We start from the raw sequence: 21,152 nt of genomic DNA on the forward strand, positions 1-21,152 counted from the left end.
TAGTGAATGTGCTATTGTTTCTGTTATGTAGTGCTTGCGCTTGCTGGTCTTCAACCGATGATAGGGCTATATTAAATCTATTGCACATACACACAAAAAAGAAAAAAAAAATCTTGCAACGACATATTCTTTATATTTATGACGGAAAACACAGACAAGCCTGAAAAAGCAGTTTCTGCTCTTACACCCCTTTTTAAAATAAACTGTATTTTAAGCCAAAACAACTTTTGTGTTCGATAGAACAATATGTCTATATGCTGCCACAGGAGTTTCATGACGCATTAAGCCATCAAACTATTTTTAATTTGTCAGTTTTACCCTGGGGACCCCCGTTTACAGACACCGCGCAACCGCTTTTGTTTGGACCCAGCCATAAAAAGACGGTAAGTAAATATATTCATTATTCGAAATGTCGATCTTTTCTAGCTTAGAATCATTAATTTATGTCTAATATTTAGTTAAAAAAAGAAACAACTTTATAGAATTATTCACTCGCATATTTTAAACTTTTTAAACAAATTACATCACAATAAAAAAAGCAGTGTCTGTAAATAGGCCACGGGTATCTACCTCATAACTATTGCTTAATTGTGTTTTTTAAATTTTTTTATTACTGTTGCATTTTCCCCAATATTTTAGATGATAAATAATTGATCAAAACAAAGAATAATTGAAAAAGGAAAAAAAAACATATAAAAGGGTAAATATTTGAAAAAGATTTCTGCATTGTGACCCTTAATATATTACCATGTTTCACCCATAAAATCCTCAAAATGTGGCCAGTGGCCATTTACAGCTGTGTCTTGACACACAATTTTTGGATCAAAATAAGGTAAGTACGTGATAATATCTAGTTAAATTCATGGTGTCTTTAATTATGCTCTCTCATGCTCTCACCTCCAGTTAGGGTTTAAAAATATATATTTTTTAAATGCCCTCCTGTTCAAAAATTTTCTTCCCCCAGAAAATTGAGATTTTAAGCTTTCCAATGATATATCACACATGCATATAGGACACTTTTGAAATTTGGCCAAATTGGGGATCTTAGAGCAAAACTTCTTATTTGACCAAAGCAGGATTCAAACACAGGTTTCCTTAATGCAAGCGCAATGCATATTCAAGTGGGCTACATATGCTGGCCTACTGGTCTGTTGCCAATACACTCGTTTGATGGCACCATATGTAAGGCTAGGACTACGTTCACAAAACTTAACATTTCAAGTTCGGTTTACTCAGAATTCTACAGTTTGCCTGTCCACTTGATATTTCAAGTAAGCACAGCTCATTTAAATTGATAAATAAAAAAGAAAAAAGTTATTAGTGTTCAAAATATCAAGTTACTGATGAAAACCTGAAAATTAGAGTTGTACTTACTTACAATCTAAAGTGTATACTAGGGCTGCAGCTATCGAATATTTTAGTAATCGAGTAATCGACTGAAAATTCTATCGATTAATCGAGTAATCGGATAAAACAAATATATTTTTAGGTGAAGAGCAATTATAGATATACATGAGAAAACAAAACATTTTATCATTTTCAGTCAATCAATGTCTTTATTTTTTATGTATATTGTTGAAAACAGCCAACAATTGCATCTCAGATGTAACTAGAATTAAAAAAAAAAAAAAAAAAGACAAATTCACTGCTTTCACTCAAAAAACCTTTAGATTAATATACATATATATATATATATACACACCTAAAAATGCCTTTACGCTTGATAACACACATCACTTAAAAGTTAGGATTTTCCCCCACGTTTTTCAATTGAATTTCTATTTGTGTCAAGCCATTTTTAAGTTCTAGTTAAGTTTTAAGTTAGTCTAAACTAAGTCCTTATAGGATTTTGAGTTTTTGCACTGTTCAAAATAAATGTATGATACAGGCTGTATTGGAGCACATTAGGGACTAGTGCTACTTGGTGTTTTATCCAGCAATGACTACTGAGCTAAAATTGATAGTTAGCATTATTGAGTTTTTATTTGACACCCTCATCACTCCACAACGCTATGTTATGTTAAAGCATGTATGTAAGACACGTTAGCCACGCATCGAAAGTGGTCTTAATTAATTGAAACCTAGCCCTCCGCAGGGCTAACGTAAGATGAGCTAGTAGAGACAGTAATGTTAATCTTATATATTAGCGCTTAGCGCTCTTTATTAGCGCTTGGCGCTCTACTGCTTTAAGATGGCGGCTGTTTGCTAACGCTGCCCAGACGCGGCCTAGTCTGTCATTTTGCATCTAGTTCAACATACATGTGATCTCTATGAGACTCCTCAGACCCTAGCTGCAACTAACGTAGCATGTGCGGGCTAGTATTTAGCAACGTCGGCGTCGTTTGTAGCGGTTGTCGGCTGCAGTAAGTTTTTTTTTTTTTGCTTCTTCCTCTATGCACGTGACATCAGCGCGTTGTCCCGCATTAAAAGTAGTCCGAGCAAAACGTGATGCTTACAGCTGTCAAAATAAACGATTACTCGAGGTGAATAAAATTACTCGGATCAGTTTTTAAACTCGAGTTACTCGAGTTGCTCGAGTATTCGTTTCAGCTCTAGTGTATACTACAGATGAAACGGGTTGCTTTGGCAGTGTAGGGCTATTATCATATTTGAAAGCTTTAATTTTTGAATCATTTGTATGCATGTGATCACTTGAGTGCCTGTAACTTGTTTGTAATGTAAAAATATTTAGGGATTATCTTAGAAATTGTCCTGTGATTCTTTTTTAAATGATATTTCTCTGAACTCCAGCTGCTTATTAGTCATCATGGAAGATACAGTTAAAAAACCTATGCTGCATAGTCATATCTGAAACAATGGTTTTGACGTTGGCTATTAGCCAACGCCATCTATCTTTGTACATCTATGGGTTTTGTTTTCCTCGTCACATTGGAACGTGTGATATTGCATGATGGTTGCTGCAGGAACCCGTGACTCACATCAGCAATTATAAGCTGATAATTAGCCCCTGTTGGGTCCATGCGATCTCACCTTTTTTCACACCCCTCTAATGAGAGTTCTACATTTATGTAGAACATATATGACATAATTTATATCAGACATCAAATTTTGACAGTCCACTTGGGATGCTCCCTTAAAGCCAATTCCATGAACCCATACAGCTTTAGAGGGTGAAGAATGAGAGGTAATGAATCTGGTCCATTTTGAACAATGTCCATATTTGGACTAAAATCTTGACTTAAAAAGGGGTAGGTTGTGTCATGAAGGGCACAGAGTGTAAAAAATTGCGCCCCAAAATATCATGCAAACTACTTGTTTGGGGACCCCGTATTTGAAAAGATTTCGAAGGCCAACCCATATGAATATTTAATATATTCGGCTGCCAGTGACGACCCTAGACGTCCAAACCATTTTGACTAGCAGGGGCAAATGAACGTTAAACTAGGGCTGCCACCATTAATGAACTAGCCGATTGGCAAATGAATCATTATCTACGTATTTTGATAGTCCATAAATCGTTTAGCGACATAGTTGACCTCAAAATTGCCCATAATCCTACTTTTGAGCCTTCTAACTCACTACTAATGACAGTGATAGACATTAAATCCATTTTAACTCAGATAGCTGGCATTGAGTGATCATGTTTGACATGTTTGACCTTACCTGTTTGTTGTACTTGGGTTGACTGGTCTTGTAGCTGTAATCAGAGTACTGGTCTGATCCAGTGGAGTTGTCATCTCCTCCAGTCCCTACAAATGTGTTGGTAGCCGGAAGATCCTGCACCGCCTGATGTTTTTGTGAGCCAGAGGGAGACTGGGCCTGCAGCTGAATGGAGGGCAACGGGGAGTTGGAGCGGTAGTGTCGGCCTATGTCAGGGCTTTCTGGTGAGTAAGTCAGGGGCAGATGTATCCTCGGGCTATCATTGACTGCATCAAGGTTGAACTTGAGGCTTTTTTGGAGGCTAACTTCCTCTTCTTCCCCAAGTGGCTTTGGAGATTTCTGAGGTTTTCCTTTCCTACCTCGTTTACCTTTGGCATTTTTCGGTGGGGGTTTGGGTGCGTACAAGTCCTTTGTTTCCTTCTTGCCCGGTTGATATCCACTCTTTGTTTCTGTTTGGATGCGGTGGCGGATGAAAACAACCACCAATATAAGCATGACAACACCCGCCACACCGGCAAGGCTTCCAAACAAAATGTTGCCCCGCTGTACGGCAAAGCCGTTGTCTGGATCTCCAGCGATATCCCTGTCTAGTGGAGTGTATAGACTGTGTCCTACTAGAGCCTCCACTAAGGTGACATTTGAAATGGTTTCATTGACGTAGATATGGACCAAGGCAGTGGCATGACGTGCCGGCTTCCCTCTGTCGCTCACTTTTACCACCAGACGATGAAGTCCGCCGTATTTTGGAGCCATCTCCTTTGCAAGAGTAATCTCTCCACTGGATGGTGAGATGCGAAATAACTGGTAAGGGTTACCGCCTGCGATGTGGAAGATCAGCTCAGCATTGGGCCCACTGTCCAGATCTTCAGCCTCTACCATCTCCACGTGACTCTCAGGAGATGCGAAGGGTGACAAAAGCCTGAATGAAGAATTGGAAGGCTTTGTAACAACAGGATCATTGTCATTTTCATCCAGTACATTAATGGTAACACCCACATAAGAAGACCTAGATGGTTGCCCTCCATCTACTGCTTTTAGACGGAAAGTGTAGCTGCTCTCTTTCTCCCTATCAAATGATATGCTTGATAGAATGGTGCCAGTTCCGTTTTGAACAACAAATTTGCCTCCATCGGGTTCTACGGAGAGACGAACTTGAGCATTTTCACCTTTATCAATGTCCATGACTGTTACCATTCCAACCGGGCTGAGGGGAGGCATGTTTTCCAATACCGAGAAGCTGTAGCCACTAAGCATGAACTTCGGGTCGTTGTCATTGCGGTCCAGGACCTTAATGACAACACTTGCCGTTCCTTTATGGACAGGTGATCCTTTATCAGCTGCAGTGACCCGGAACTCATAGTGCTCTTTGTGTTCTCGATCGAGCGGATTCCTGGCTCTGACTTCCCCTGTGTTTGGATCAATCTCAAACAGTCCCTTGATGGATGAGTCCGCCATAATATTGTAGACAAGCTCAGCATTTGTGCCGCTGTCTGCGTCTGACGCTACAACATCCAGAACTTTTTCCCCCGGTTTGTTTTCTTCCGCAAAATCGACCTCAAACAAGGTTGGGGAGAAAACTGGAGAGTTGTCATTGACGTCAGTGACCTGCACCTTCAATGAGTTGGTACTAGAGAGTGCTGGATTTCCAGAATCTACAGCTACTATCTCCACTCGATAGTCATTAACCCTTTCATAGTCAAGAGGAGTAGTGGTTTGTAGGAAATATTTCCTCTTGTTGTCACTGGACGAATCGCTGATTGGACGAAGCTGGAAGGGTACATCGCCCGCAACCACGCATGTGACGACTGCGTTCCCTCCCTCATCCTTGTCAGATACTTGCACCAAAGCAACAGCTGTTCCCACGGGCATGTCTTCTGAAATGTTAGCGATTCCATCGCTGTGAGTCACAAGACCGATTCCACGTATCTCCACAGCTGGAGGATTGTCATTTTGGTCAGTCACCTCAATAGTGACAAACGTCTTGGAGCTCTTTGGTTGAGGACCCTTATCCCTTGCTACCACGTAGAAAGACAAGCTGTCAATCTCTTCTCTGTCCAGTTGTCCTTTGACATAAATGATACCGGTGGAGCGATCGATTCGTAAGAATTTCGGCACGGGGTCTCCTGCTTGGTGAAGCGTGTATTCAATTTCTCCATTAGGGCCCATATCTGAGTCATTTGCTTTGACCTACAAAAAAAGGGAGGAAAAAAACTACAGTTAAATCTTTAAGTGCTATTGACGATGATAGATCATGTGGCTCTTAATAACTAAAATAAAACTCTTTAAATGGCTTTATGAACAGCAGAAATCCAATCCATTTGGACTGGGAAGGTAGCAGCGAATGAATGTTAGCCTCCCACTTCAAATGGATTGGATGTCTAGTGATGTCAGTGGCAAACAATGAGCTAATTTACAATCATGTACAAAAATGTGCTGATATAAAAAAAAAAAAAAAATCAATTATTCAATCTGCTGGCAAAGAAAGAATGATTCCTAAAGTGACAATAGGACTGGATTTTGAGATCGAGATGGTCAATCGAAACATCTTTTAGGTTGATCATTGCAATCAGTCGTTACACTTTTAATCAAACACAAAATGTCGATGTGCAAGGAGTATTAGAATGGAAGGGAAAAAAAATAGGTTCACGAGAAATGTATAGTCGAAATATTCAGACTTTAATCTCGTAACATTATTACTTAAATCTTGTAATATTATGACTTTTTTTCTCGTATTATTACGACTTTTTCCAAGTATTATTATGTTATGTTCGTGATGTCACCAAATTTTAATTGTATGTCATAATATGAGATTTATATTATAATATTAAAAGGACAAAAGTCATAATATTATGAGATTTTAGTACATATTAACACTTAAAATGGATTGGACGCAGACTAGTGATAACTTCATTGTGATTCACTGCAGATGATTGGACACCACTTGAGTGGACCGTTATCATCATAATTGGCATTCAAAAAGTGTGATTTGTTTATATTGAATCTTACCTGAAGTACAGAATGTCCAACTGGGCTATTCTCCAACACTTCTGCTTCATATGTTAATTTTTCAAACTTGGGTGAATTGTCGTTGGCATCAGTGACGACCACTCGCAGCAAAGCGCTGCTGTAGCGCTGTGGGTTTCCTCCATCCACAGCCTTGATGGTCAGGTCATAGGAATCCTTGAACTCCCGATCTAAGTTGCCCAGAACAATTAGCTGTGGTAGTTTGCCACCCCTGTCATCAGCCACTTGCAAACCAAACAACGTTGTTGCATCTTGTCCTGCTGTCAAGGCATAATCACTCACGCCATTCCTATCTGTATCCCTATCAGTTGCTAACGGTATGGCAAACAGCGCCCCCATGATTGTGTTCTCAGGGACCGATATTGTCAGCACAGAAGAAGGGAACTGGGGAGTGTTGTCATTGATGTCCTGTACTTCGATGCGTCCTTCAATAAGTCTCGGGCTCTGATTCTGTATCAGATCAGTTACAGATACTTCAAATTCCAGGTAGCAGGGTTTTCCCCTAACAAGCAAGCGGCAGTCTCGCAGCGTTTCTCTGTCGATGGGGATCTCTGTGGTGAAAATATCTCCGGTCTTTCCATCAACACGTAGATAAGGGGCACCGACCTCCAGCTTGTATAGATGACCTGAGTCTGGCAGCCCTTGGTCTGCGGCCAGACTACCAATAAGAGTGTTGGGAGGTTGCTCCTCTTGGACCCGGTACAGAATGCTACCTTCAGCAGAGCTGCAGAGCAGCACCACCAGCCAAAACAGCATAACGATTAGATTGTGTTCCATGGGGTCATGAGAAGATCTTCCTGTAAAAGGAAAAAGATAATTTCGTTCAATGTTCATTTACCATTTGATAACTTACACAAACATAGCTGTGACATGCATTTTATTAAACGCTGCATTTGATAATCACATTAGTAAAACAAAAAAGATAACCCTTCATAGGGCACCTTTTCAACTCATTAGCTGCTATGTATTATTGTGAAATAAATATGCAAACTTAAAAAAGAAAAAAAACATTATCAATTACTTTTAAGGAATGTGTCACGAGGCAGATATATGGAGGACCCAAAACGCAACGAAAACACAGGGAGGCAAAGCAGACCGGCGTCAGTGCAAAAATGTTCAATTTGGGTGACAAAAACAAAGTACAAGCTAAAGGCAGGATCCACAAAGACGAAGGTAAACCAAAAATAAGACCACCAAACTAATTTACTCTTAACAAGACATGACGGGGGCACAAGAACGCGCAAAGCATGGATGCTAAAATTGACAATGACGCAACAAGAACTGAAAGAAAACAGGGGGCTTAAATACACAGACAAGGGGTAATGAGATAATGAGGCACAGGTGGGTAATACAAGAAGCAGCGGATTGGTCAACACAAAATGAGCAGGCACAGCAGGTGAATTTAATGGGTAATCATAAAGACCAGACACACTAGGGCACAAACTTAACAGAACTCAACTCAAGTCTTGACAGAATGTTCATTTGTCCCTCTCAGTTGAAATGTATTGGACGTCTAGCACTGTCAATGGCACCCAGTGAGTTAAATGTGTGTTCTATAAAAGGTTAATAAGATGGTTTAGGGCCAGGTGCAGTTATTTCTGCATGGCAAGCCTCTTTTTTGCTCTCCTCAGGGTCCTAACCCCAGTTCAGATGGGGTTTTTTTTGCCTTGACTGCACTCTTTTCTGCAAAGTTAAACATCTTTGCAGAAGATAAAGCACATAGCACACCTATTAGGCAGTTATAGATAGCCTTTAAAGGTCCACCAGCTTGCCTGCATTTTTTTCCCCTCCAGAAGGAGCCGTCTGAACCATTGCATGATCACAGCATGAGATTATACAGCATGATGAATGTTGATCTGATAGTGGTAAATGTCTCTGGACGCTCTGTGGCGCTTTATCGGATAGTTGCACTTCCACAAAATATAAAATAACATAAATACATATAGAAAAACATTCTCAGCTATTGAGCATCGGCAAGAGTTCTGGCACAGTGAAACATTTCTCTCTTTATTTGAGTTCTTTGGGTCACTGCTAACTTTGGCTGGTTGCCTTGTCAATTATACTGAAATTTAGGTTAAATACTGCTAGTAAAAGAAGGATCAGGAAATGTGCAAATTTTCGAGGGGTCATACTGTGCTCATCGTTCTTCATGAACTAACTGTTAAAAGTTTATTGTATGACACCAGAGGCATAAATTGTTGAACTAAATCTGAAAGCAAAGAATCCAAGTAGCAATCGATGTTATGAACCAAGACGAACATTTTGTAACATTTTGTCTAACCATTATATAGGGCAAGTGAGTATTTTTTTGTAATTAAAAAGAATTTAACCCTATAAATACCTGGCTTTCACATAGCACACAAGTAAATTAAACAAGGAGGGGAAGCTGTGAATGCTCAAATTTCCGTGTCATTGATGACGTTCGTTCATTCATTCATTCATTCATTCATTCATTCATTCATTCATTCATTCATTCATTCATTCATTTGTTCACTTTGCCCCTCCCAGTCCAAATGAATTGGATGTCTAGCACTTTCAATGGCAGCCAATAAGTGCTCGGTTGACCAGCCTGGAGTCAGTTCTTGTTACTATTTCAAATGTGTCTCCTGCAGACACATACAGGTTTGTAGGTGTTCAGTCATCAGCTTTGCTCCTTTAGCTTGTGATGATGTCTTGAGGTGGATGTTTTTTTCCCATTACTTCACTTAAAGTTATTTACATATTAAATATTCAACTGATGTTTCTTCAAGTCAAACATCAGTTAATAAATGGAGAACTGTTACGTAAAATCTAAAGTTCACTTCACTCCACTTCCTTCCGTAAGTTTTCCACTCTGAACAATAATAAAACCAAACAAACAAATAAACAATTTCCTTTTATGCTGAGTAACATGGCAAGATCTGCCTGAATCAGCTTGTAGCCGCTCAGGTCGACCACACCATCTGGCTCGGCAGATGATAATCACATTTTTAGGAGGAATAAAGTGCTGAGTTGCAGGAAATCGCAGTCCTTGCAGTTGTTGCACTTTTAATGTTGCCATAATGCACTGCATTTCATCATTTGAATGAAACAAAGTCTACATCCTCAAATTGAAATTCTTAAATCTCCCGCAACTGTTAGCTTGAAGCAAAAACAAGGGTGCCATGTTTTAGTAAAGTAGTTAAGAGATAGTTGAGGATTGTGTCAATCTGAGCATTCTTTGCACACAACATGAAGTTGAAATCAAATGTAAACAAAGGGAAAGAAAATAAGCTCAATTTGCTGTGACTGCAAGGCATGGTGCCATCTGGAAAGCAGGCAAGAGGCCAACTGGAAGATATTAAGGCATAAGTGTCATCAACCATAACAATCATGTCACAATAAAGGCTTGCTCATTAGTTAGGAATCAGGGGCTGAGCACCAAATTCTGGGCCCTTTACACTCCCAATATCAGTGTAATATAACAGAAAAAAAAAACTTAACTAAGCCACTCGCTGTCTACGGACTGAACCATTTTGTGCCTCAAAAAGAGCCCCCCCAGAATTTTACCAATATGTTGGAGGGCTGTCATTTAAAGTAAATTTCTCAGTTCGTTATCAATATAATAACCCTTTCCACCAAAAAATATAGGATGACGGAAAAGTTAGTTGTTAAAATATTGACTCTTCCATGACATTCAAATTTTCTGAAATTGTTGGAAAAGGTCTGTATTTGAAACAAACACCAATTCACTCGCTCATCCCCAGGCATTTTCCCAAACATTCCCTTCTGTACCGGCCATTTAAACGACACAGAACATTGCGTTCCATGACGACATGAACAGAACTGTTTTTATGAAAAAATAAATTTATTATTTAATAAAACAGAAAGAAATGCACTCTGCTTGTAGCCACCGACAACACTGTAAAGTTGATTTTATTTGTTTTGACTTCATATTATTGAACTGATTGTCTGCCATTGACAACAACCGACGTCCAATTCATAAACACTGGAAGGACTGGCAGTAAATGCCCATCTTTCAGTGCCATAGATGGCACTGGACATTGATTCCATTTTGACGGAGAGGAGCAAATAAGCGAATTTGATTTTTATTTTTCATGACAACTTTCGAGAGATCATGAAAGTCATGCAGTGCCGGTATAAATTGTTGAACTTAAAGATTTGATCATTTGCTGCCAACACTCCCACTTCAAATGGATTGGATGTCTAGCACCATCATTGCAGCCAAAGAGTGCAAAATACATTTGGAAATCTGGGTTAAGCTATCAAAATGGTTGGAATGATTTTTTTGTTTTGTTTTTAAATTTAGGCAAAAGCACAGCTGTGTTCTTCCTTTTCTTTCTGCTACTGTTCTACACATGACTTCCAATGTCATTTTGAATGACAGTGAACTCCTCCGATTCCTTTTAACGTCTGACCGCAAGCCACCATTTAGGCAGCCCTGCCTCCCTCAAGGCTTCAATGCCTTCAGTGTCACGACTACAGCTGAGCCTCTTCCGGCAAAACATCACTTTAACTGCGAGGTGATTGATTCTCACCTGGAGCCCTCACATAGTGCACCACCTTTTTGACCCCGAGGTTCAGGAGCAAATTCCAACTTCTACAAGTCTATTATCAACTTTTAGCAATACATCAGACTGTGCACAGTTGAAGTCCCAAGAGAGCTGCACTTGCAAGCCTTATTGTACAGACGAAGCTGACCTTAAAGGTAACAAGGTCCTCTGAAAACCATGTACCAGCCAAGTTTGTAAACAGCACAAACCAGACACGAACTGAGTATCTGTATCACTATTGCACTTATAGAAGGACCTAAATTTATACGCTTACATAATGACGTGACAGCATCCAACAGTACATCGAGTATTTTGCCGCACATAAACTATACATTGTCATCAGTGATGTTAATGTTACTTTTAAAAGTAATTTGTTACAGTTACAAATTACTTCTTCTATAAAGTAATCGTATTAGTAAGTCAGTTACCGCATTGTAAGAGTGATTAATTACTCCGCAAAGTACTTTGTATGTTCTACACGTTATTATATTATACATTCTATAACATCTTTTACATCAAAGATGCTCATATTACCTGATTGGATTGGACTGATTTTTGGAAAGGGAAAAAAATAAAATAAAACGTAAGGCAACTTTTTACATTAAAAAAAAAAAGTTCACCTACATAAGAGTGTAACGGGATACAAACTTTAACTTCAGAACCATGACCTGCGTAGCGAGGTCCGTACTGAACCGTGACTTGTGCGTATCACACCTCTAATTTACTAGTATATAGGTATATTTTAATCAATCATTATTTTTATCAATCATCTAAATCTTCTGTCTCTACTGTCTTTGCTCTAGTTGTTTTGATTATAAAAACACAAGCGACTATTTTTGGTAAAAATACATTTTATTATATTGTAGCTTCTACAAGGACAACGTCAAATTGGTGATGATAATGCACACTCAGCAGAAAAACAGTAAATTATTGTCTTTCCTTTTTTTATTAACCTGTCCTGATCAACTGCTTGACACGGAGAATGGCAATCTGAGTGTCCTATTGGTTTGGACAGGTTTAACAGTTTCAAATGAGTGTGTGATATACTCCCATTGTGATTATTCATTGAGTTTCTTTTATTAGGACAATGCAGCGAGCAGGAAGGGGTTATGGGGGGCAGAAAGGAAAATATAAAAGGAGAGAGAGACAGAAGAGAAGAACAAACAACAACAACAAATACATTCAACGCCTACACAAACTATGAATATAGAAGTGCTATCATTAGCAATTTTTTGGGGGGGTTGACACCATGTGGGGGCTTGATGACAAGGAGAAAAGGGAGGGGGGAGAGTCAGAAAGAGATGTGATTAGGTGGGGTGGCGCGTACACAAATCAGCAATGTGAGGTGTAGAACTCAGAATTATGTGAATCGCTTGTAAGTGTGGATATGTTGACATTCTCTTCTATGCTGCCTGATCGCTAATCCTGGCACCGATAGTTTCTCTACTTGAGTGTGTCTAATTGCACCCAGTCATGCATGAATCGCATCAGACTTGTGATAATTCAGCAGACAAAGTGGAAATGCTGTGCAGGGGTCGCACCACAGCCACGGCCCCTCCCCAGCCAATCGGGGGGTGAGCCAGTGTGGCCCATCCTTCCTCTAACAGCGCCAGCAAGTAGGCCGCCGTCATCAACACAGGATCCAGGGTAGTCCCCCGGACCATCCACACCCCCACTAAACGGCCTTCAGGGAAGAGCTGAGGGGACGCGCCACCGCCCCCAACCGACCGCCCACGCGGCCCACCAGCCACTGCTGCAACCCCGCAATCAACACGGCACACCGCTGGACCCCCATGCCCCACTAGGCTTGGAGCATGACAGGGTCAGTAGGTGGCCACAAGCAGTCAGCCAGCGACCCACCAGAGCCCAAGCAGGATGCCAGGGCAGAAAAGAGAAGGCGGAAGCAGAAAAGTGCCTTGAAGCCGCCGCGGGCAGTGCGGGACCGAAACCCAACAACGCAGCCCCGCAACCGGCAGCCCAGACGAAGAGGAGGACACACCCTGGAGCCAAGCCATAGAGAAAATGTGTGGTACCTATCTACCGCCCTTTTACTGTGTACAGTACATTATTTTCAATTAATTGTACCCACCTGGACGCCACGGACTGTATGTACAAAAAGGTTGCCCGAGAGTTTGAGGACCCGAAATGCTAATGCTAACGAGAACACGAATGCTATGCTAATGCTCCGAACCCTCTATTGAAAAAAAAAAAATAGCGCTGTTAGAAACGCTGTTATAGTCTGAAGCCGTTATTAACAAGACTGACTGTCATTTACACTTTAGACTAGATAGAAAGGGCAGCGTGAGATACCACAATAGTTGTCAATTCATTTACTAATAATCGATTAGTTGTGGATTACTGAATTAATCGTGGCTGTCCTAGTTTAAGTGTCATTGATGGCATTAGACGTCCAATCCATTTTGATTGGGAGAGACATCTAGCGCCAACAATGGCAGACAATGACTTAAAAAGGAAGTTAATGGGAAAATGATGTGCTGTTTTGACCATATCAAGTGCACCAAACCCTTTCAGGGTACAAAGAGGTCCATGTATTATTTTTATGCATGAGATTTATATTCTGTTAAATCATACTTTATTTGACATGTACGATGCTACAGTTCCAAGCCTTTAATATTTGAAAAAGTAACCCAATCTTAATTTAACATGCCAGTTCTTTCTGTCTCTGCTTTATTACTGTTTTTTGGGACAATAGCTGAGGTATTAAAAAAGAATGTCTAAGATAATTGTGCTGCAGCCTGTCCTGGTTGCCATAGAGACAGATGATCTATGACTCTGTGGACTGAGTCAACGCAGTGACGGACTGGCTGACATTTGCTGCGCTACAGGTACAGACGAAATGACTCAAGCAGAAAATCAAACAAGGCATGTTGGTAAATTAACAATAAGCCCTTGCAAAGCAGGAGAATAGCATTGGTAAATGTCATTAAAGGAATAAATGAATCATTTTGCACTTTTGTGCTACAGCAACAACAAGCCAAATTTTTTTTATATGCCACCGTGGTTGTTGGACATGATAATGAAATGATTTTCTCAAATAGGCCATTTTCTATATTGGCAGCCTTTAAAAAAAATCTATTACCCTCCCCCATGCACACAGTTAACAATGGCTAGGACCTCACATGGTTGATTTTGAACATAACAGATCAATTATGTTTCTTTTAGATGGTGCACATTCGTGTTACTGTATATTTGAACTGTCTATTCATGTGGGCTATACTTCGTGTAACATCAATAACCAACCTAAATAAATATTTAAATCATATGGTTGCCATCGACGATACAAAATTTTAAATGGTTTAAAAATTAAAATCTCTCTTTTATTTAACTTCTGGGTGCCCACAGTTAGCTGGGATAGGCTCCGGCATCTCACGACCCTTGTGAGGATAGATAGGCGGTACAGAAGATGAATGAATGAAAAAATTACAATATTCTCCGAGTTGTAACTACAGAAATTTATTCGAGCAAAAAACTTTTTTTTTTTTTTTTTTTTTTTTTTTTTTTTTTGCGGGTCACACGAAATGATTCGGCAAGTGGCATTTGTGCTATACCGTTCAATATGTGGTCAGAAGCACTGCTGGTGTGCACACTTTCAACTTTTTTTTTTTCTTCTGGGTGTAAGAAAACCTTAATTCTTCATTTCAAGCATTTGCAATTGCACGTCAAATGAAGCTGAAAGACCAAAGCTTGGTCGACTCACATCTCTCAACATGCCCACTGCACAGATGAGATCACCACATTGATAGGACTCATGTTCCAGGCAGTTTGCGGGATATGAGCTAGAACGTTTTACAACCCTGTTGTGTTTGTGGACTGTTCTGACGGCCTTGCAAGTGTGTACGCTGTGTGTCTAGCAGACTATTAAAATGAGCCTAGTGCTTTTTGAAGTGGGGAGAAACAACACCCAAGACTCTCACTTGGAGCGCGGGGGGGAGATTTCCCATGTGGAAGCGCACATTTTCTCTCCTCTTCGAACGGACGCACAGCGATTATTGGTTATTTTGCGCACAATATATTACTCATGAGCGAACACTCCTAACTAATGCACGCAATTAGAGTGAGATTTGTTGCTAAAAAGAAAGGACCACAGAGAAATGTTATAAATGGATCGCATTTTCTGCTTCACAGAATCCTAATGCTATTATAAAATGCAATTACCGAATAGCGTTATGTGCAATTTGCGTGCACTTTTCTAACTCAAGTGCAACGGTATGCGCGCGCGCATTCCTGCAAACCCCGTTTTTTCCCCCCTCTTAATTGACGCGTTTGACTCTTTCTCTGCCATTGACGATAAGAGACGTCCAATCATGTCGCTCTTTTCATATTTCTGCTGTGGGTTTAGATGCGTTTATCACTAGTAGGCGTTCCATTTGAACTGGGAGGATTCCAGTTCAAATCTTTTGGACGTCTAGCGCAGTCAATGGCAGCCACGGTGGGCAACTTGTTACTGGACCACGCGTGAAAAGTCGTCAGTGTAAAACTGTAAGCAATATGACATGACAACGAAAAGCAGTGCAATTAAAAATAATTCATTTTTTAGTATATTGTGCGTATAGTTACCTTGGAGCATAGACCTGGATGAACGCTTGGTCGCAATCCGTCCAAAAACATCCACCAACCCAGAATACCTCCTCAAAATAACTTCAGTTGCCACTCAATCCGTTTATAACTTTCCCGCATTAAAATTCAGAGGACTGCAACCCCGCCTGGTCACCGAGGGAGATTGATTTTTTCCCCCCTCCTCTTGAAAAATATTCTAAATTTGCTTTAAATTATTTGACGATTAACCTGCGAAATGAGCGGCCTCACTCCAGTGGGGATTGCTTTCCTATGAGCCATGTCCGAGTCCTCAGTTAACATGCACCGGTTGGCGCATCCCTTTCGGTCCAAGTTTGTCCTGCAGAAAGTGCACGCTTTGCGGTTGAGCTAAACACGTATGTGGAAGGACAACGTCTAAATAAAGAGCCCGTCTGAAATAGTTCCAGAGAGCAAGTGGTGGTGAGATGCTGCCTTCGCTGCCTCTCTCCTCTCGCTCATCAGAAGGTAGGAGGAGGGGAGGTGGGGCTCCCTCCCATCAGCTGCGTAACGCAGCAACTTCACACTCAACATCACGTTATGCCCAGGCTGCCGACCACGAAATTGTTAGATTCCTGCAATTTAATAAGATCCCATCAAACTGGGTCACCTCAGATGGCCAAATGCACTCCATCAGCACAGGAATTCACTCGGATGCGCTTCTTGCAGGGCGTTTAATCCATCCATCCAAAAATACCCACTCCAGATATGATGGGAAATGATGATGGCACTTGTTTGAATGTTAATAACAACAGGTATCATGTGATGACTCGTTACTTGTTGATATGCATTCCATGTTGAACATGAGAGGACTCAAAATTGAAGCCAATGGCACTGGCTTCTCTTTATTCATGTGGCGCCACCCTCAGGCGAGAAGAGTAGTCATACTATTATTGCAACAACAAAACTGATTCAATGCAACAACTTAATAAAGTGGAAAATGCAATTTCTGGAGGAATTGCGTAGGGAATGCTTTGCTCACCCGCGGAACACTTATGTAGATTTTCAGTCTATTCCTATTCATTTAGGTGCATTTTCAGGTCTTTTTGTAACTCATTGGCTGTCATTGACAGCGCTAGACGTCCATTCCAATTTGACTGGGAGGAACGACTGAACCCTGTCAAAGATGGGAGAAGCGAAAGAATGAACCCAGTTAAAATCGAGGGACTTTTGGCGCCGCCAGTGCCATTGAAAGTTGAGCATTTACAGGCAGTCCTCCTAGTTTAAATGAATAGGATAATACAAATATTATATGTGGGGATCTTTACTTTGAAAGCATCCACACAAAAATGCATTGAAAATATAATTAATTTAATTCCAACTTTCAAAGTGGTATTAATTTGAAATTATAATCGATTTACTAGAATTGCACTGCCTTATGATATTCTCATGCATGCTTTTCTCATAGTTGGGCTATCATATAGGCAGTGTGTGTTCAGTATGAGTGCGTGTCTCTATATGATTGACTTCCAGCCAATCCAGGTTGTCATCTGCTTTTTGCCTAAAGTGAATAGAGATAACTTTGTAGAGTTAAATGGATGGCGAAAAATACAGTGGTATGAAAAAGTATCTGAACCATTTGGAATTTCTTACATTTCTGCATAAAATCCGCATCAAATGTGATCTGATCTTTGTCAAAATCAAACAGATGGAAAACAGTGTCTGCTTTAACTAAAACCACCCAAACATTTATAGGTTTTCCAAATTTAATGAGGATTGTATGAAAACAATGACAGAAGGGGAAAAATAAGTAAGTGAACCATCAAATTTAATATTTTGTGCCCCCCCCCGGCACCAATAACTTCAACCAAACACTTCCTGTAGCTGCAGATCAGTGTGGCACATTGATCAGGACTAATCTTGGTCCATTCTTCTCTATAAAATTGCTGTAGTTCAGTCAGATTCCTGGGATTTCTGGCATGAATCGGTGTCTTTAAGTCATGCCACAGCATCTTAATGGGGTTCATGTCTGGACTTTGACTTGGCCACTTCAGAATGTGTATTTTGTTCTTCTGAAACCATTCTGAACTTAATTAACTTCTGTGTTTTGGACCATTGTCTTGTTGCAGCATCCATCCTCTTTTTAGCCTCAACTGTCTGACAGACAGCCTCAGGTTTTCTTGTGAAACCTCTTGATAAACTTTTGAATTCATTCTTTCATTAATGAGTGAAAGTTTCCCAAGCCCAGAGGCACACATGACGCTGTATGTTACTCCCAAACAATTCAACTTTGGTTTCGTCAGTCAAGAAAATATTTTGCCGATGCTTACTGTGGCGTGTCCAAGTAACTTTTTGGGAACATTAAATGAGCAACAATGTTTTTTAGACAGCAGTGGCTTCCTCCATGGAGTCCTCCTATGAACACCATTCTTGGCCATAGTTTTATATATAGTTGATGTATGCACAGAGACTGTGCCAGTGATTTCTGTAAGTCTTAAGCAGACACTCTGGGGTTCTTTTTTACTCCTCCGAGTATTCTGCACTGAACTCTTGGCATCATCTTTGGTGGACGGCCACACCTTGGGACAGAAGCAACAGTGTCAAACTCTCTCCATTTGTGGACAACTTCTCTGACTGTCGATTGATGAACATTCAGACTTTTAGAGATGGTTTTGTATCCTTTCCCAGCTTTATACAAATCAACAATCCTTGATTGCTGGTCTTCCGACAGTTCTTTTGACTGAGCCATGATGCACTTTAGACAATACTTCTCATCAAGACATTTCTTACCAGGTGTGTGTTTTATAGTGGGCAGGGCAGCTTTAAACCACTCATCAGTGATTGGGCACACACCTGACTTAAACTGTTTGGTAAAAATTGGTTTCAATTGCTCTTTAATTCTCCTTAGGCAGAGGGTTCACTTAATTATTTTTCCCCCTTCTGTCATTGTTTGCATGCTACCCTTATTAAAATATGAAAACCTACAGTATACTACTAAATATTTGGGTGGTTTGGTTAAAACAGACACTGTATTTTCATCTGTGTGATTTTGACAAAGATCACATTTGATGGTGATTTTATGCAGAAATGTGAGAAATTCCAAAAGGTTCAGATACTTTTTCATACCACTGTATTAGCTGCATCTCTCAGTATGATGCAGTCCAGACCTGCACCACTACAAACTGCAACCACGAAATACAATGTATAGTACACAGATAGCCTGCATTATCGGGTGCAGAGCAAAGCTCCCCAAATATAATGTTTTTTTTTCCCTGTTCCATTTTTGGTGCGCTGCACTGCACATTCACTTTCACCAATACTCACCATTTCAACTTTAAAACTCACACGACACAAAAAAAGCAAATAAAATAACAAAAACATTTAAAATTTCGCATTCCTAAAATGTATCATGCCTTACACCTTTCATCAAAATCACTTAATACAGGCCAGTGGTTCTTAATTGGGGTTCGGTGAAGGTTAAGAAACGCAGAGCCCTGTCTTGTATGGTGACCAAATGCAGGCAAAGTGATGTTTTACAACAGGTTTTGGACTAGTTTGCCCTCAATTTAAAGTTTTTATTCCATTTCTTTCAAATAATAACCCTCTATCTAATGGGAGGAGAAATCGGTTTGCTAAGTGGAATGTTGACTGGCACTTGGTATGAGGAAGTATAAACAGAGCTACAGACACCGTGAACTGCGGATGTAATTCTTCCCCCCTTCTCTCACCTGCCATTCCACTTCTACTCTTGTCTTTAGTCTAGTCACTTCCCGGCTCGATTAGTGTAACTCACTGCTCTTCGGTCTCCCACATAAATCCCTCCAGAAACTGCAGCTCCTCCAAAAATCAGCAGCATGCCTCATCACTCGGACTCCCACCACACACCACATCACCCCCATTTTCCGTCATCTTCACTAGCACCCAGTCAAACAAAGAATCAACTACAAGATCCTTGTCATTACCTTCAAAGCACTCCATGGCGTGGCCCCTCCCTACCAATGCAATCTCCTCCTTATTAACCATCCCCTCCATTCACTTCGCTCTTCCTCTATCCTCCACCTTTGGGTCCCCCGTGTTCGTCTCGCCACCTTAGGTTCCAGAGCTTTTAGTCACTGTGCCCCCCAGCTCTGGAACTCCCTACCCCTCGATCATCGCCATATATCTATCCTCTCACTTTTCAAATCCAGACTCAAAACACACCTGTTTACTGTTTTTTATCCACCATGATCCTTATCTCGGTTTTATCTTGACCTCTTACATTTGTATTTACTTTTACCCTGCTTTTAATTTAGTTTTATGATTGTTTTGTTATTGTTGTTGAGTTACTGTTGCCATCTTTCTTGTGAAGCGTCTTTGCGTGTCATGAAAAGTGCTCTATGAATAAAATGTATTATTATTATATATTTTTTTTAAAAATGCACCATTTTACGCCATGATTGTAGACATGAAAACAAAAAAAAGGAAGAATGTGAAATGAATCGAGTTTAATTTCATTTACCAATGTGAAAATCAACAGCAAAAAGCAAAATTATTTGTAGTTAATTAGAAATTTGAACAGGAAATTACCTGGATGTTAGCTTGCTAGGTTTTGAATTTGTAAAAAAATAAATAAATAAATAAATAAAATTAAAAAAAAAAGGCTTCATTATGAAATTCTGAAGGGTTCGATAAATGCACCTGTGAAACTCGTGGGGTTCGGTACCTTTAGCAAGGTTAAGAACCACTGATTTCAACATAAATAAACAGGAAATCAAGGCACACAACAGATATGTACAGTTTTTGCCAAACCCTATTGTTCCGCCGAAGTTTGACAAAAACATCCCTATTTAGTTCCCACTGGAACCTTTCATTTTCAACGGGAAGAAAAACCTGATATCAACAGGAAGTGACCCAAAAAGCCCCAAAGTCTAGAAACAGGAACAACAGGAAATGCTCCGAAAGTTATTGGAAGTGACCCTGTAATGCCTTTAAAATGTGCCTGTAAGGACCCTAAAATAAACAAGGAACTGACCCAAAATAACTAATTACCCGTCATTGGCAAGGAAAGACATCTAATCATTAAAAACTGGAAGGACTGGCTGTGAATGCTTCTTTCAGTGCCACTGACGGCACCAGACGTTCAATTCATTTAGACTGGACGGCTAATGACCTATCTATCGTTCATTCGCCTCTCCCAGTCAAAATGAATTGGACGTATAGTCTCGTCAATGGCACTGAGACATGGGTTAACTCGAAAGTGACCCATGGGAGAGCAAAGTAGTTGGTTGATAAGAGCAAATGTGAAATGATTCCTGTGTTGGATTTACCTACTGTGCATTGGAATCCACAAGTTAGCCAAAATTGTGGCAGTGTAATCAAGGAAAGCAATAGACTTTTACTCAAGACTGGAATTCAGCATGTCTCTGTAGGGAGTGAAAGCCATCCCACACCACATTACTCTCC

General features: G+C 40.2%; 1 protein-coding gene across 1 annotated transcript in view; it reads right to left on the bottom strand.

Annotated features, from left to right (window-relative positions):
- Nucleotides 1-16,214, bottom strand: part of pcdh1a (protocadherin 1a) — a 138,653-nt gene extending 122,439 nt beyond the window's left edge. Inside the window, exons 1-3 of the mRNA XM_057820230.1 lie at nt 15,756-16,214; nt 6,628-7,442; nt 3,625-5,808 (exon numbers count right to left, since the gene is read on the bottom strand). Coding sequence (XP_057676213.1) covers nt 3,625-5,808; nt 6,628-7,442; nt 15,756-15,765 — 3,009 coding nt within the window. The 5' untranslated portion in view covers nt 15,766-16,214. The remainder of the gene's footprint in view (nt 1-3,624; nt 5,809-6,627; nt 7,443-15,755) is intronic.
- Between the last annotated feature and the right edge of the window lie 4,938 nt (nt 16,215-21,152).

The sequence above is a fragment of the Corythoichthys intestinalis genome, chromosome 18 (genome assembly GCF_030265065.1).
Source record: "Corythoichthys intestinalis isolate RoL2023-P3 chromosome 18, ASM3026506v1, whole genome shotgun sequence".
Lineage (NCBI taxonomy): Eukaryota > Metazoa > Chordata > Actinopteri > Syngnathiformes > Syngnathidae > Corythoichthys > Corythoichthys intestinalis.